This window comes from Muntiacus reevesi, chromosome 20 (assembly GCF_963930625.1).
Source record: "Muntiacus reevesi chromosome 20, mMunRee1.1, whole genome shotgun sequence".
Lineage (NCBI taxonomy): Eukaryota > Metazoa > Chordata > Mammalia > Artiodactyla > Cervidae > Muntiacus > Muntiacus reevesi.
In genome coordinates this window covers 33093519-33107803 of record NC_089268.1, presented here as the reverse complement: position 1 = coordinate 33107803, position 14285 = coordinate 33093519, and the positions used below count along the sequence as shown (strand labels likewise).

Genomic DNA, 14285 nt, shown 5'->3' with positions numbered 1-14285 from the left:
TAAGCTGTGATATGTGGACCCATGAAACAATTACCACAATCAAAATACTGAACATATTCATCACTCCCATGCATCACTCTCATCCATCTTAGTAAACATTTCCTCTTGCTCCCCCCTCATCTGTAATCTTCTATAGGCATCTGTTCTCAGCCACTAATTTCTGAAATTTTATATGAGTAGAATCATAGTGTGTGTGCCTCCTCTTAGTCAGTGTATTTATTTGGAGAATGATTAATTTTGTTGCATATCTCAATAGTTCATTCCTTTTTATTGCTGAATAGTGTTCCATTGTATGACTGTATCAGTTTATCATCTAGTGATGGACATCTGGGTCGTTTCTAGCTTTTGGCTGACAAGCAAAGGTGCAGTGGGCATTTACTTACAAGTCATTGATTGGACGTTGGCTTTTAGTTCATGTGGGTAAATATCTAGGAGTGCAATGGCTGAATTGTATGGTAGGTATCTGTAATCTTTTTTATGATGCTGCTAAACTGTTTTCCAAAATGGTGGTACCATTTTACATCACCACCAGCATTGTGTAAGAGTTCCAGTTCCTTCACATCCTCCGCAATACTGGTATGATCAGTGCTTTAAATTTTAGCCATTTTAATAGATTTGTAGTTTTTTAATTTGTATTTTCCTAGTGACTAAAGATATTGGAACATCTTATCTGTTTATTTGCTGTCATGTATCTTTGTTCAAGTGTTGGTTCAAATCTTTTGCCATTTAAAAAAAAACTAAGTTCTTGTTTTTTTACTAGTTCTTTGTATATTTTGGATACAAATCCTTTATCAAACGTATGATTTGTACACATTTTCTCTTGGTCTGTGGCTTGTTTTTTTGTTTCCTTTACAGTGCTTTCCAAAGAGTGGAATTTTAAAATTTTGATGAAGTTCAGTTTGTCTGTTTTCTTTCATGGATCATGCTGACATCATATTGAATAAATTCTTGATTAACTTAAGGTCACAGAAGGTCTATATCTTCTCAGGTGTTTTATAGCTCTAAGTTATACATTTAGGTCTATGATCTATTTTGAAGTATTAATAATTTCTGTATATAAAGCAATATGTGGATTAATTTTTTTTATGTATATATTTCTACTTGTTCCAGTAGTGTCTGTTTGAAACTGTCATTTCCCCACTGAATTTTCACTTTTGTTGAAGAGCAATTGTACACATAAATATTGGTCTTTTTCTGGTCGCCTTGGTCCCTTTAATCTTGTCCCTCTAGTCTATTTGTCTGTCCTTGTGTTGATCTTGCATTGTCTTGATTACTGTGGCTGTTATAGCAAGGATTGAAATCAGATAGTGTTAGTCCTCCAATTTTGTTCTTCTTTTTCAAAGTTGTTTTAGTGATTCTATGCTTTTTGCATTCCACATGAATTTTAGACTCAGCTCAGGTTTCTACAAAAAGGCCTGCTGGGATTTTGATTGGGATTATATTGTATCTATGAATCAGTTTGGAGAGAACTGATGTCTTAGTAAAATGGAGTCTCTGATCCAAGAAAATTATTTCTCCATGTCATTAGGTCTTGCAAAATTTATCTTGGTAGTATTTTATTGCAGCTTTTGGTATACAAGTCTTATATATCTTTGTCAAATTTACTGATATAAAGTTGTTCATAGTATCCACTTGTTAGCATTTAATTATCTGTAGAATATCTTTCATGATGTTGATGATTTGATTCTTCTCTCTTTTCTTTTCCATAGCAGTCTGGTTAGAGGTTTATCAATTCTTTTGGTCTTCTCAAGGAACTTGCTTTTTGGTTGTATTGACTTTTCTCTATTGACTTCATTGATTGTCTTCTATTTCATTGATTCTTACTCTGATGTTTTTATTTCCTTCTACTTAATTTTAAAAAAAAACAGCTCTAAAGAAAATGTGTGTGTGTGTGTAGTTTGTTGATCACGCTCCTAAAAGAAATTGTCGAAATTGTCACTTTATGTTGATTGAGATTATATACAAATCCTTGGAACTTTTCCATAGTTCATCTTAAAGCAATGTTTTATCTTATGTGTTTATCATTCTCCAGGAACTGGAGTTTGGAAGGAAAATTACAGCTCCATATGTTTGTCCAAATGGGCAAACATATGCAGGAGTGATCACTCATGAGTGATGACATAGCCAGGGCCTTCCTGATGGTCTTAATTCAGGAATGTTTATGTTTATGATTTTGGGGTTGTGATGGGAACAGAAGGGTACTATTGAAATGTCAATGCCAAGGTTATATTCAGAATATGATTAGATTGTGCTATTTAATTATGAGAAAGGATGTTGATACAGCAAGACAAATTTTCGCATGTGGCTGTTGAAACTGATCTTACCACGCTTACGGTCTGTGCCTTCAGTATGTCCAGCATTCAGAGGAATGAGGGTTAAGGCAATCACCTCAGCCCCATGGAGCTGTTCTGTCACTGTGAGTACCACAACGGCAGCTCTACAGCATCGCTTCAGTCTGACTTTATGCGTGGTGTGGACCTGGAAAATAAAATCACTATATAGTGCAACAGTGGGACTGTTTTCACAAAGGAGCTAGCAATCCAGACACTGGCAATATGAGTCACTTAGTGGGATTCAAGATTTGATGTTTAAAATTGCCTGTGGTGCTTTTTAAAAATACTGATGCCTCAGCGGTTGGGTGTAAGACAGGCTAGAAGGATGTGTTGTACAGACCAGGGAATATGGCCTATATTTTCCAATAACTGTAAGTGGAGTGTACCCTTTAACATTTGGTTCTGTTGTGTCCCACAGGTTGAGAACGAATAACCCGTGTTACCTCAGGACCGTTGATGTCTCAGGATTTTTTTTTCTGATGTGAAATCATAAGAATGATGGCATCTGCCTGATTGGCCTTGAACAGAACATTTTTTTAGTGTTTTTCTGGGATTTATTAACTTTTTCTGTCACTGCAATTTTATCATTTAATTATAGTAAATTCTGATAAGATGCAAGGAGACATATACATTTCATGGTATATTAGTGAGAGTGAGTGAATTTGGTGCTGAGTTTGTGAAATGTGACTTTCACTATTGTTCTTTTCTTCCTTCTTGTGAAAATGTGGGAGAGTGTCATCTTATTTTGCAAGTCTTCTTGCCATAACACTTTCTGATGTTCAAGTTTGCTATCATGGTCAATAAATAGAGATCAGTGTTTGTATAGTTTTATAGTTAAAGAATTTTTGGACCATTTTTTATACAACTGAAATAGCTGCTAAATTTTTTTCCTTTTTTTTTTTCATTATAAGGTTGTTTGCTGTGTCACAGAATGATTTTGATAAATGACATATGGCTATTTCCGTTGCAAGAAAAACGCTTCACAGATCTGTTGGTTGGACGTTAGTAAGAACATTTTTCTTAAAGATTACTCAGGTGGTTCTAAGCAAGAGGCGGAGTGGGGTTAGAAGCTTGAGTCTTAAATATTAATAGGATACTAGTGTTTATAGTGCTGCTGCTATTTTAAATGTGTATTGGACTCAGGGAATATATTCTGCTGGGTGTCAAAGCAATAATTGTTTCAAACATTCTGTTTTACCCTCAACTGAAGTAGGAGGGCGAGGGATACTTGAGAGGGAGTTCATTTTTCTGATGAAATGATTTACTGTGTTGGTCTCACCTCTATCACTTTGTTGTCATCTTCACATTATGCAAAGGTGGTGACATATTACGCAAGGTTGGATGAATTCTTTTGTGTGAGGTTGAATTCGAAGGCCTCAATTCTTCCCACCTGTCACCTTTTTTCCTTCCCTGTCATTCTATTCAATCTTGTACAATTAAGGATGATTAGGTGTTAAGATTAAGTGGAATTAGAATGAGCTAGTTACTAATTATCCATACCCAAAGTATGAATTGAATAGATGCGCTAGATGTGATGAAAAAAGTAGTACATTATAGTGAAAAATATAATTACTTGTTGTGGGAAGGTTGGGGGTGGGGTGTGGAACATAGACAAGGAGGTTGTATCACAGAGTATCTGGCTTTTTATTTATTTAATTTTTTTTGAGTATCTGGCTTTTTAAAACATACATATGCCCAGATAGGTGTGTATGAAGCACCAGCAGCTTTAGCCTTAATCAGGACATATCACTGAAGTGTCATGTCAGTAACTACCTCCATGTACGAGATTGCTTGCTGCCTTTTTTGTGATAAATATCTCTTGGACCAACTTCTACAAGACCAATGAAGTCTTTGTCTAGAGAATTTCAAAGGCAGTGCTGTAGTGAAAATTGGGATTAAAAAAATGCTTTTTATACTGGGAGCCAACTAATCGTTACAAAGTTGGTATGTATTAAATACTTGTTAACAGATTCCTCTAAGGGTACTTATGAAAAAGTAACATTTAGGGACTTAAATTACTTAAGTCTTTTTCTTTGATTTCATTTCGACAAAGAAATTGGGTTGCTTTTTCTTTTATTATGAAATACAGATTATTTTTTAAAATTCAGCTGATTTTTTTGTTTTTGTTCAGTTGCTAAGTCATGTCCAAATCTTTGCAACCCTATGGACTGTAAGCCTGCCAGGCTTCTCTGTCCATGGGGTTTTCCAGGCCAGAAATACTGGAGTGGGTTTTCATTCCCTTTTCCAGGGGATCTTCCTGGACCAGAGATCATTCTTTACCACTCAGCCACCAGGAAGCTAATTTTAGGACCACCTAAATTCTATGGACAGAGGAGCCTGGTGGGCTACAGTCCATGGGGTTGTAGAGTTGGATAGGACGGAGTTGCACATAAGACCACACACACATAGAGCGAATCTAGAAGCTTCTTTTAAATCCAGTTGATTAGTTGCACATTAAGGGTAGAGTTTCCCCATCATATTTTTGTACAAATTACGTAGCAACAGGGAGTGAATATACAAGGATATTTTGATGCAGTGATCATCAAAGGGATTGCATTTTACATTAATATTTTTGAGATCCAAGATAATGGTATCTTTTTACCCTTAAAAAGAAGTGACTGGAACAACTTTTTCTTTGGAATGTGTTTCTAATCAGTCTAAGGTCTCTTTTGTGACCTACCCCTTTCTATCAGGTTGTTTTATACTTATTTGTAAGCCTAGCTATATGAACTCAATTTAGCATTTTGGTATAAGTTTTGGACATCTCCAGCAGATAATTATAGAAATGAGTCTTCACCTAGCTTGAATTTTATTAACCTTGTTCCCTTTGTACAATCCTTTCTAAATATCCTCTTAGAAAAGTTGAAGCTTTTATAACATGCGATTTTTCTTTTGTTATCAGGGAAAAGATTTTACCCTTTTACTTAAATATCTCATGATATCTTGTTTTTAAAGCAAGTTTTCAAAAAATGGAACTACCAGCTTGTCCTCCTGTACTCACCGAAGGAGGTATTCTTACTTACACTAGATGGTAGGGATATAACAGACTTTGTAAGTCAAGGTAAGATCTTGGTAAAAGGAGAAGTCACCGACAAATGTGGATATTCACTCTCCATCATAGAGGGGATCTGTTTGAATCTGCAGTTTGGCCCTTAGAGACACTTGCTTCAGTTTCTGGATATTTCTGACAAACTAACCACTCTACCCAGACAGTTCTTTGAGTCTTAAAATTAACAGCATTATTTTAAGAAATTGCCTCTTAAAATCTGGTATTCTATTAGTATATATCAGCGTGAGCATAGAAGTATCCCATTGTGCAGAGTTTCAGTTACCCATGGTTGACCATGGTTGGAAAAGTGGAAATATCTGGAAATAAACAATTCATAAGTCTCACATTTCATGCTGTTCTGAGTAGTCTGACATACATGCTGTTGAAGCATGTATGAAATCTTGCACTGTCCTGCCTCATCCCACCCAGGACTTGAATCATCTCTTCATTCAGTGTTGATCACACACTAGTCACATGGTAGCCAGCTAGGTTATCAGGCCAACTGTCACAGTATTTCAGTGCTTGTGTTCAGGTAACCCTTATTTTATAATGGCCCTGAAGCATAAGTGTCATAATATTGGCAATTTGGATGTGCCAAAGAGAAGCCACAGAGTGCTTTAAATGAAAAGGTGAAAGTTCTTGACTTAATAAGCAAAGAAAAAAAATTATATGCTGAGGATGCTTAGATCCGTGGTAAGAACGAATCTTCTATCTGTGAAATTATGAGGCAAGAAAAAGAAATTTGTGTTATTTTGCTGTTGCATCTCGAATTGCCAAAGTTATAGCCAGAGTGTGATGTTGCTTAATGAAGATGGAAAAGGCCTTAAAGGAAACCATTGACAAAGCAAAAAGAAAATCTAGTGAATGAGAGAAAATATTTGCAAATGATATGACTGATAAGAGGTAAATATCCAACATATATAAGCAGCTCATACAGTTCAACATCAAGAAAACAAACAATCTTATTAAAAATTGGGCAGAAGTGAATAGGCTTTTTTCCAAAGAGGAAATGCACATGGGCAAAAGGTGCATGAAAAGATGCAAAACATTGCTATCATCAGGGAGATGCAAATCAAAACTACAATGAGCTACCACCTCACACTTGTCAGAAAGATTGTCATCAAGAAGAACACAAATAACAAATACTGGGGAGGAGGTGGAGAGAAGAAAACCCTCATATATGATCGGTGGGAATGTGAATTGGTGCAACCACTGTGGAAAGTAATATGGTGGTTCCTCAAAAACTAAAAGTAGAACTACCATATGATCCAGGAATTTCACTTCTAAGTATATATCCTAAAAAACCAAAATAATAATTTGAAAAGATCCATGCACCCCAGTGTTCATAGCAGCAATATTTACAATTGCCAAGGAATGGAAGCAACCTAAGTTTCTACCAACAGGTGAATGGATAGCAAAGATGTGATATGTACACACATGTGCACATGCATACATAGTATAATACTACTTAGTCATAAAAAAGAATGGAACTTTGCCATCCACAGCCATGTGGATGAACTTGGAGGGATCATACTAGGTAAAATAAGAAAAACAAATACTGTATGGTATCATTTATGTGTAGAATCTCAAAACCACAGCAAACTAGTAAATATAACAGAAAAGCAGACTCACAGATCTGGAGGAGAAACTAAAGGTTACTAGTGGGAAGGAGAAGGAAGGAGGAGGGATGGTATATGGGTAGAGGACTAAAAGGTACAAATACTAGGTAGAAAATAAGCTACAAGGATATATTGTGTAACACAGAATATAGCCAATATTTTATAATAACTATAAACGGAGTACAAACATTAAAAGTTGTGTCACTATCTTATATACCCTTAACATATAATACTGTACTTCAGCTATGCTTCAATTAAAAAAAAAGATGGAAAAGGCGTTAAGATTTGTAAAATAAGATGTTTTGAGAGAGACCACATTCACATAACTTTTATAGTCTATGGTTATAATTGTTTTATTATTAGTTATTGTCAATCTCTTAGTGTGCCTAATTTATAAATTAAGCTCTATTGTGGGCATGTATGTATAGGAAAAAATATAGCATATATATAGGCTTCGGTCCTGTCTGCTTTCAGGCTTCCACTGGGGGCCTTGGAACGTTTCCCCAAGGATAAGGGGGTGCGGCGCTGCTGTATATAGCTTACGGCATTTAAAATAAAGAAGTGTAAGGACGTGGACTCCTCCTTAAGCAGTGTCCCCCCGGCTGTTGCAGATGGTTGTGGAGACGGAGAAGTGCAGCATCTCCATGAAGATGGCGTCGCCCGAGGACGTGAGCGAGGTGCTGGCGCACATCGGCACCAACCTGCGCAAGATCTTCCCTGGCCTCTCCCCACTGTGAGTTCTCCGGGCCCTGGCTCTCCTCAGAGTGCAGGCAGCCTTCCTCTTGCGCTTCAGCGGCTTCCTCTCTCCTGCTTCCTTCCTCTTTTAAAGGTTACATCAAAACCCTGGCTCAGTCCTGTGTCGTGTCTGAGATTTTCTAGGTGACTGTTCTTTAAAGAGCTGGAGTGAGGAAGTGACGTGAAGTCACGTCACTCAGTCATGTCCGACTCTTAGCGACCCCGTGGACTGTAGCCTACCAGGCTCCCCTGTCCATGGGGTTCTCCAGGCAAGAGGACTGGAGTGGATTGCCATTTCCTTTTCCAGGGAGTGAGGAAGGAGTTTGGTATTCCTTTAACTTCTACTGCTAAGACTAAAACACAAACTTAAAAAAAAAATTTTTTTTTTAATTGGAATATAATTGCTTTACAATGTCACGTTAATTGCTGTGCAACCAGGTGAATCAGCCACATGTATACATATATCTCCTCCCTCTTGGGTCTCTGTCTAGGTCATCACAGAGCACACAATCTGAGATTTACCCTAGTATGAATTTTCCTCACAGCTATTAGCAGAATGTCCGGGGCTGAATGCTTTATAGGGAGGCATCAATTTTAATGTTAATGAAGATTTTTATTTTCTTCATTTTCCTTATTTTTTTTCTGTTCAGTGAGAGGAAACTTACAAATAAAACTGAACGTCAAACAGCCTCTTTCATTTTCTTCACTTTTCTGAAATACATGTCAAGGCTAGAAGTAAATTTCGCCTGGACATGCCCTCATATTTTTTTCTCAAGCAGTTTAAACCAGGATTATGTGCTTGGGTAAGAGAGTTTGTACTTGGGGAGTACTTGGATTGTTGGGAAGGGGGAGTTAGATTGACTGAGGTGAAACGGCAGCTTTCCTGCCCAACATGCACAGTTAGCTTGTCAAAATCAACTCTGAGTGTCTTGTGACTTTAATGTTCTGCCTGTACTTGTGAAGTTCCTTAATTGTATTCCACATGGTTGGCCTGGGAAGTGTATAATTCTATTGGTGTTGGTTGTTGTGACTAGAAAGAATTGAAGAAGGGGGTATTTTTTCCTCTATGTTCCCAGTAGTCAATGCTGTCAGGAAGGGAAATAGACCCTTTACATAAATAATATAGAACAGCAGAAGAACATAGGTACCCAGTAAGGTCAAATGACCCACTCATAATGAGTTGGAGAATATGAAACTATACTTGGAATGCTCAAGCTTTGTTTGAGTTATTTGTCCATCAAATGTATCACCTGAGCTCATCGTGGGAACTTTGGGTCCTCAGCCCTCACCTGCTTCCTTGCTCAGGTAGAGGCTGATCATTGAAGAAGAGTCTGAACAGGTTTTAGGAACTGGCCGAATCAGGACAAACACAGCCAGGGCCTCAGTTCACATAATCCGTTCTTGAATAATCTAAGGTTGGCTATGTATAAATGAAATGATACCTGCCAGGAACTGAATTTCTGGTTTTACTTAAATCTAATTTTGAAAATAGCATCCATGATCAAAATCAAATATACAGAGCTTCCGTGGTAACTCAGTGGTAAAGAATCCGCCTGCCAATGCAGGCGATGTGGGTTCAATCCTCGATCTGGAAGGATCCCACATGCTGTAGAGCAACTAAGGCCTTGCACCACAACGACTGAGCCCGTGCTCTAGAGCCTGGGAATTGCAACTCCTAAGCCCACGTGCCATAACTCCCCATGCCCTCGAGTTTGTGCTCTACAACCAGAGAGTCCACCTCAGTGGGAAGTCTGCACCACAACTTGAGTAGTCCCCACTTGCTGCAGCTAGAGAAAAGCCATCAGCCAAGACCCAGCACAGCCAAAGTAAATAAGTAAAATTAAATTAAAAATCAAACATATAAAAATAGTATAAAAATATCTACAAAATTTGACCAATCCGCTTGAGTATATTCAGAATGCAGGTAGGGAAAAAAATGAAGTTTAATTAAAATTAAGATTTTGCATCAGAATCTCTGCTGTATATATATATATATATATGTTTCCCTCTTCCTCTTTCCCTCCCTTACATCTCTCCTTGACTTCATTAAATAAGCAAAGTTTAATCTTTACATAAAAAAAGAAGAAAATTTAAATTTAAACATCAAATCACTATTAGCATTGTTTTATCAACATTCCATCTTTGCTGTGTGATAGTCACTATCATTGGAGGCTTTATCTCTATGGCAATGATATTGGGAGGAAACTAGGGGGAATATTTATAGCCTAAGTGTTGTTTAATCCGTTTCACAGAGATGCTTGTAATGGAATTTCCCTTCAGGAAGTTGTTTTGTGTTATGGTCTTCAGGAACCCTGGCTGTTCTCTAAAAATTTAGGGTTTTCTTGTTGTTGTTGTTTGTTTGTTTTGTTTTGTTTTTTTTACAGTAAATTAAGTCATTAGGATGAGTTAGAACTAATTTAGAAGATGTTTACTTGATAACATAGATGAGTGAAAAACATAAGGAAAGTGAACCATCTTCAGATTTCAGAAAGGAAAATCTCATTTAATTTGGGATGTCAAGAAAATAATGTTTGATTTATATCTGTTTTGATTTGTTTGAGCTTCTCTGGGGGCTCAGACAGTAAAGAATTTGCCTGTAATGCAAGAGACTCAGGTTTCATCTCTGGATCCAGAAGATACCCTGAAGAAGGGAATGGCTACCCACTCCAGTATTCTTGCCTGGAGAACTCCTTGGACAGAGGAATCCTGGCGGTCTACAGTCCATGGGGTCACAAAGAGTCAGACGCGATGAGCAACTAACATTTTCACACTTTTTGCTCTTTGTTTTGAGAGTTTGGCTGTTGTTGGCAGTGGGCCCCAGGGAGAGTTCTTTGGGGAAATGGCAGAGGTTGGAGGCCGGAGGCAGATGCAAGGGCAGGTGCAACTGCAACTTTGCTTGCCTTAGGAGGACAGCAACCAGCCTCTTGCAGCTAGAATTGGGAGACTGCTGATATCACTGTGAGACAAAGATAAAAGCCTCTGGGATTGGCAGTAGGGAGCTAGTGAGGGCTTTTCAACTTTAGCATAAAATGACAGCTATTCTTAAGGGAGAGTCAGTCTTGTAGCACTGCTTTATGAGCCTGGGGGAAGAGAGCCCCAAAATGGAACTTAAAGGTGTCAGATTGTCTGAATATTTTGGGGGGGGGGGGAGGTGAGACTCTAGGCAGATTGATGTACTTCTCCATGCCTCAGTGTCCTCTGTAAAATGGGAATAATGATAGTCATGTAGTTTTGTGAGGATTGAATTAACTCCTGTTGACTGCTTAACAAATGCTCCACAAATCTCAGCTGTATGGCCTGCTGTTATCTTTACCCGGAAGCACCAGGATGAAAGCCTCCATGTTGGGAAGGAAACGAGTGATGTTTGTAGGGAGATTCTTTGATGTTTATGAGTTTTTAAATTATTTTATGTTTGTGTGTAAATTGATTGCATTTCTTTGATTTTTTGTTGTTAAATGTGGCAAATACACCCTTTTTTAGGTAAGACAACCGTAACCCCCTAACATGACTTTCTTCTCAGGCTTTCAGCATATTGGATTATTCTCTCATATACGTGACAGTGTGAAAGTTGGCTGGGTAATAGTGTCAGTAAGTTAGGACAGTGCGTCTTTACTACCATGATAGGAATGATATTGCAAATCCCTCTTCAAGTCAAAAGCTGGTTAAGTTTGAAAAGGAAAGTGAAAGTCACTCAGTTGGCCTACATTTTGTGACCCTGTGGACCATACAGTCCATGGAATTCTCCAGGCAAGAATACTGGAGTGGGTAGCCTTTCCCGTCTCCAGCGGATCTTCCTGACCCGGGAATCGGACCAGAGTCTCCTGCAGGCAGATTCTTTACCAACTGAGCTATCAGGGAAGCCCTAAGTTTGAAAAGATGAGGTTATTGTGAAGAGAAGTGGCAAAATGGGAGTTAATGGGTCAACAATGGAAAGGTGATTTACAGACTCTGGCAGTTTCTATACTTTTCTAAAGAAGTAGGTACCCCTTTGTGGTGTGGTTTGCATCCATAAAACATGTCCTCTTCTGGAGACAGCTATATGTTGTATAGGGTGAGCGCCGGAAGTAAATTTTTGATAAACCAATTAATTTAACCAGATTAAAATAATTTGTATTTTTTTTTCCATGTCGACAATGTAAGTGTGAGGTTTGCATAGAGAGCAGGCATGCTTGTAACTTGAGTTCACTATTCTTGCCACATAAGCTATTTTCTGACTCTTGTGTAAATTAAATGCACATAATCCCTGGTGGCTCAGATGGTAAAGAATTCACCTGCAATACAGGAGACCTGGGTTTGATCCCTGGGTTGGGAAGATCCCCTGGAGAAAGGGAATGGCTACCCACTCCAGTATTCTTGCCTGGAGAATTCCACCGGACAGAGGAGCCTGGTGGGCTACAGTCCGTGGGGCCACAAAGAGTCAGACACGACTGAGCGACTAAGCACACGCAATGTAAATGTAGTTGGTTCAACTACGTAGGTGCCACCTATTAGTAAGTGGTAGGATGTATTAATACATATCCGCTTGCTAGGATTTTGGTTTATGTGTTATGACATTTCTTCTGACAGCAATTTCATGTCTGTCTTTCTGTCTGACACGCATGGTGTGTGTGTGTGAGCATATGTGAGCGGGTGCCTTGTGGTGCACACACAGATGGCTCTTTGCTGTTACTTTGCTGCAGGCATAACTCATGTGGGGTAGATTTTTCCTTTCCTTATTTTCTGTGTCTCCTGTTAGATACAAAAGAAACAGTTGCTGCCTTCTGGATGTTTAGTTCTTATGAGTTTCTCTTTTGTGTAAATAAATAGACTTGTTTCGTGAGACTCCTTTAGTCCCTGATGCCTAATTTTTTTTTTTTTCCTTTCTGATAAAAAAAGAAAAATGAGAACTGTTACAGGAGGAGAGCTACTTGGTAAAGCTCAGACAGATACTTTGGAAGGGTGGTTTTGAAGGTGAGGGAAAATGCCAAGTGTAGCCTCCTCAAGCAGGAAGCCTTTCACATGGACGTCTACACTAGCTGCTTCCCTCACCCTCCAGGTGATTTTTTTCTGCCCCCAAGTGTGACTTTTTATGCTGTTTTGGGAATAAAATTAGACTCTGGTTTCTGAACCAGATTAGTTTATTTGCCACTATAGTCCTAGGCTGCCATCTTCCTATATCTAATCCTTCCAGCTTCCTGCCTTTTTTTGGGTTTTTGACTAGCTTAATTTCCTCCTGTGTGTCATTGAAACAACATGCTCTACAGTTCAGCTAAAATAAAGCAAGATTTTAGAAGACAAATGTGATCTCAGATAAAGCCGGACATAAATCTAGTTTAGTGTGTCCATGGTTTACTTAATTCATCTGTGTAATTGCTTCTGCTTCCAACTGCTCCACTCCATCTTTGCATAATAGCTGGCTTTGCTTTCTTGTAACCAGAAAATACCAGAATGATGGTATTGAACCAGGGTGAACCATTCCAAACTGCCAGACTCTGTCATATCACTTTCATTATGAACATCTTCTTAAACCTACAGTTGCCCCCAAATTAAGAACTTCCAGAATGGTGGGGGTTAATTGCAGATGTGTTCAGGTGAAATAGAGAAAAATTATGCTGCATTTAGGGGATATCATAATTTACCCAAGAATTTGAAGGAGTTACTGGCATTTGACTTCAGTTGGTTATATCATCATATATTTCAATCATAAAGATTATAAAGAAGTAGGAGTATTTTTCAATGCTAGCAGAATGCTTGTACTTAAATGTTTGGGTAGGTATTTGAGGTTTTCTCTAGGAGTAGAATAGGCCAACTAGGCAACTTGTTAGACTCCAGCACATTTTATCTGGTATATTCATTCAATTAGAAAATGGAAGTGACTGGGAACATTTTTCTCTACAAGGTGATTGGAATTCATAAGGGTGAGGATTATACACATATCCAGCATTTTTTTAACTCATTAAAGATTAAAATAATGTTCAACTGGCTTAAAAAAACAGATTAAAATGATGTTTAGTATGACTTCATATGTTTATTTCACACTTTGTACCCAGGGCCTGCCATGATCCTGGGTGATTCCAACCTGCCAACAGCCTTCCTCACAGCCTGTGACCTCTTCCCTCCTCCCCACTTTACCCTTGATGAACATATCCTCGGCCTGTCATCTTCTGGCACGGCTTCTCCTGGGGGTGAAATCATTATTTTGTCATCTCTCTTGAGCTACAGTCCCTAGTCTATTTCATTTTCTCTTCCTTGGAGGTACCCATACTTGGACTTTTGGGGGGCCTCCTGGCCATGGATCCCTTGACTTTCACCCTCTTTCCACCTCCTTTCTGCCTTCCCTTCCTTCCTGTCCACCAAGCCCCACGGTGTCCATCCCTTCAGCAGGGCCCTGTCAATATCCTCCACTCCTTCTGTCCCCACTGTGTTCCTGGCTCGCCTGCCTGGAAAGCCTGCCTCTCTGCGGCGAGCGGTCTGCCTTGCCTCCAGCCCGCATTTGGGCAGCCGGGAGGTGCAGGAGAAGATCCCACAGCTGCTCAGCTTGCTGCCTCCAGCATTTCAGAACTTTCACTC

The 14285-nt window shown here is 38.8% G+C and overlaps 1 protein-coding gene across 5 annotated transcripts in view; it reads left to right on the top strand.

Annotated features, from left to right (window-relative positions):
* Positions 1-14285, top strand: part of CARMIL1 (capping protein regulator and myosin 1 linker 1) — a 301122-nt gene that overhangs the window by 131195 nt on the left and 155642 nt on the right. For all 5 annotated transcript variants that reach the window (XM_065912902.1, XM_065912901.1, XM_065912900.1 and 2 more), the window contains exon 5: positions 7613-7734. In XM_065912902.1, coding sequence (XP_065768974.1) covers positions 7613-7734 — 122 coding nt within the window. The remainder of the gene's footprint in view (positions 1-7612; positions 7735-14285) is intronic.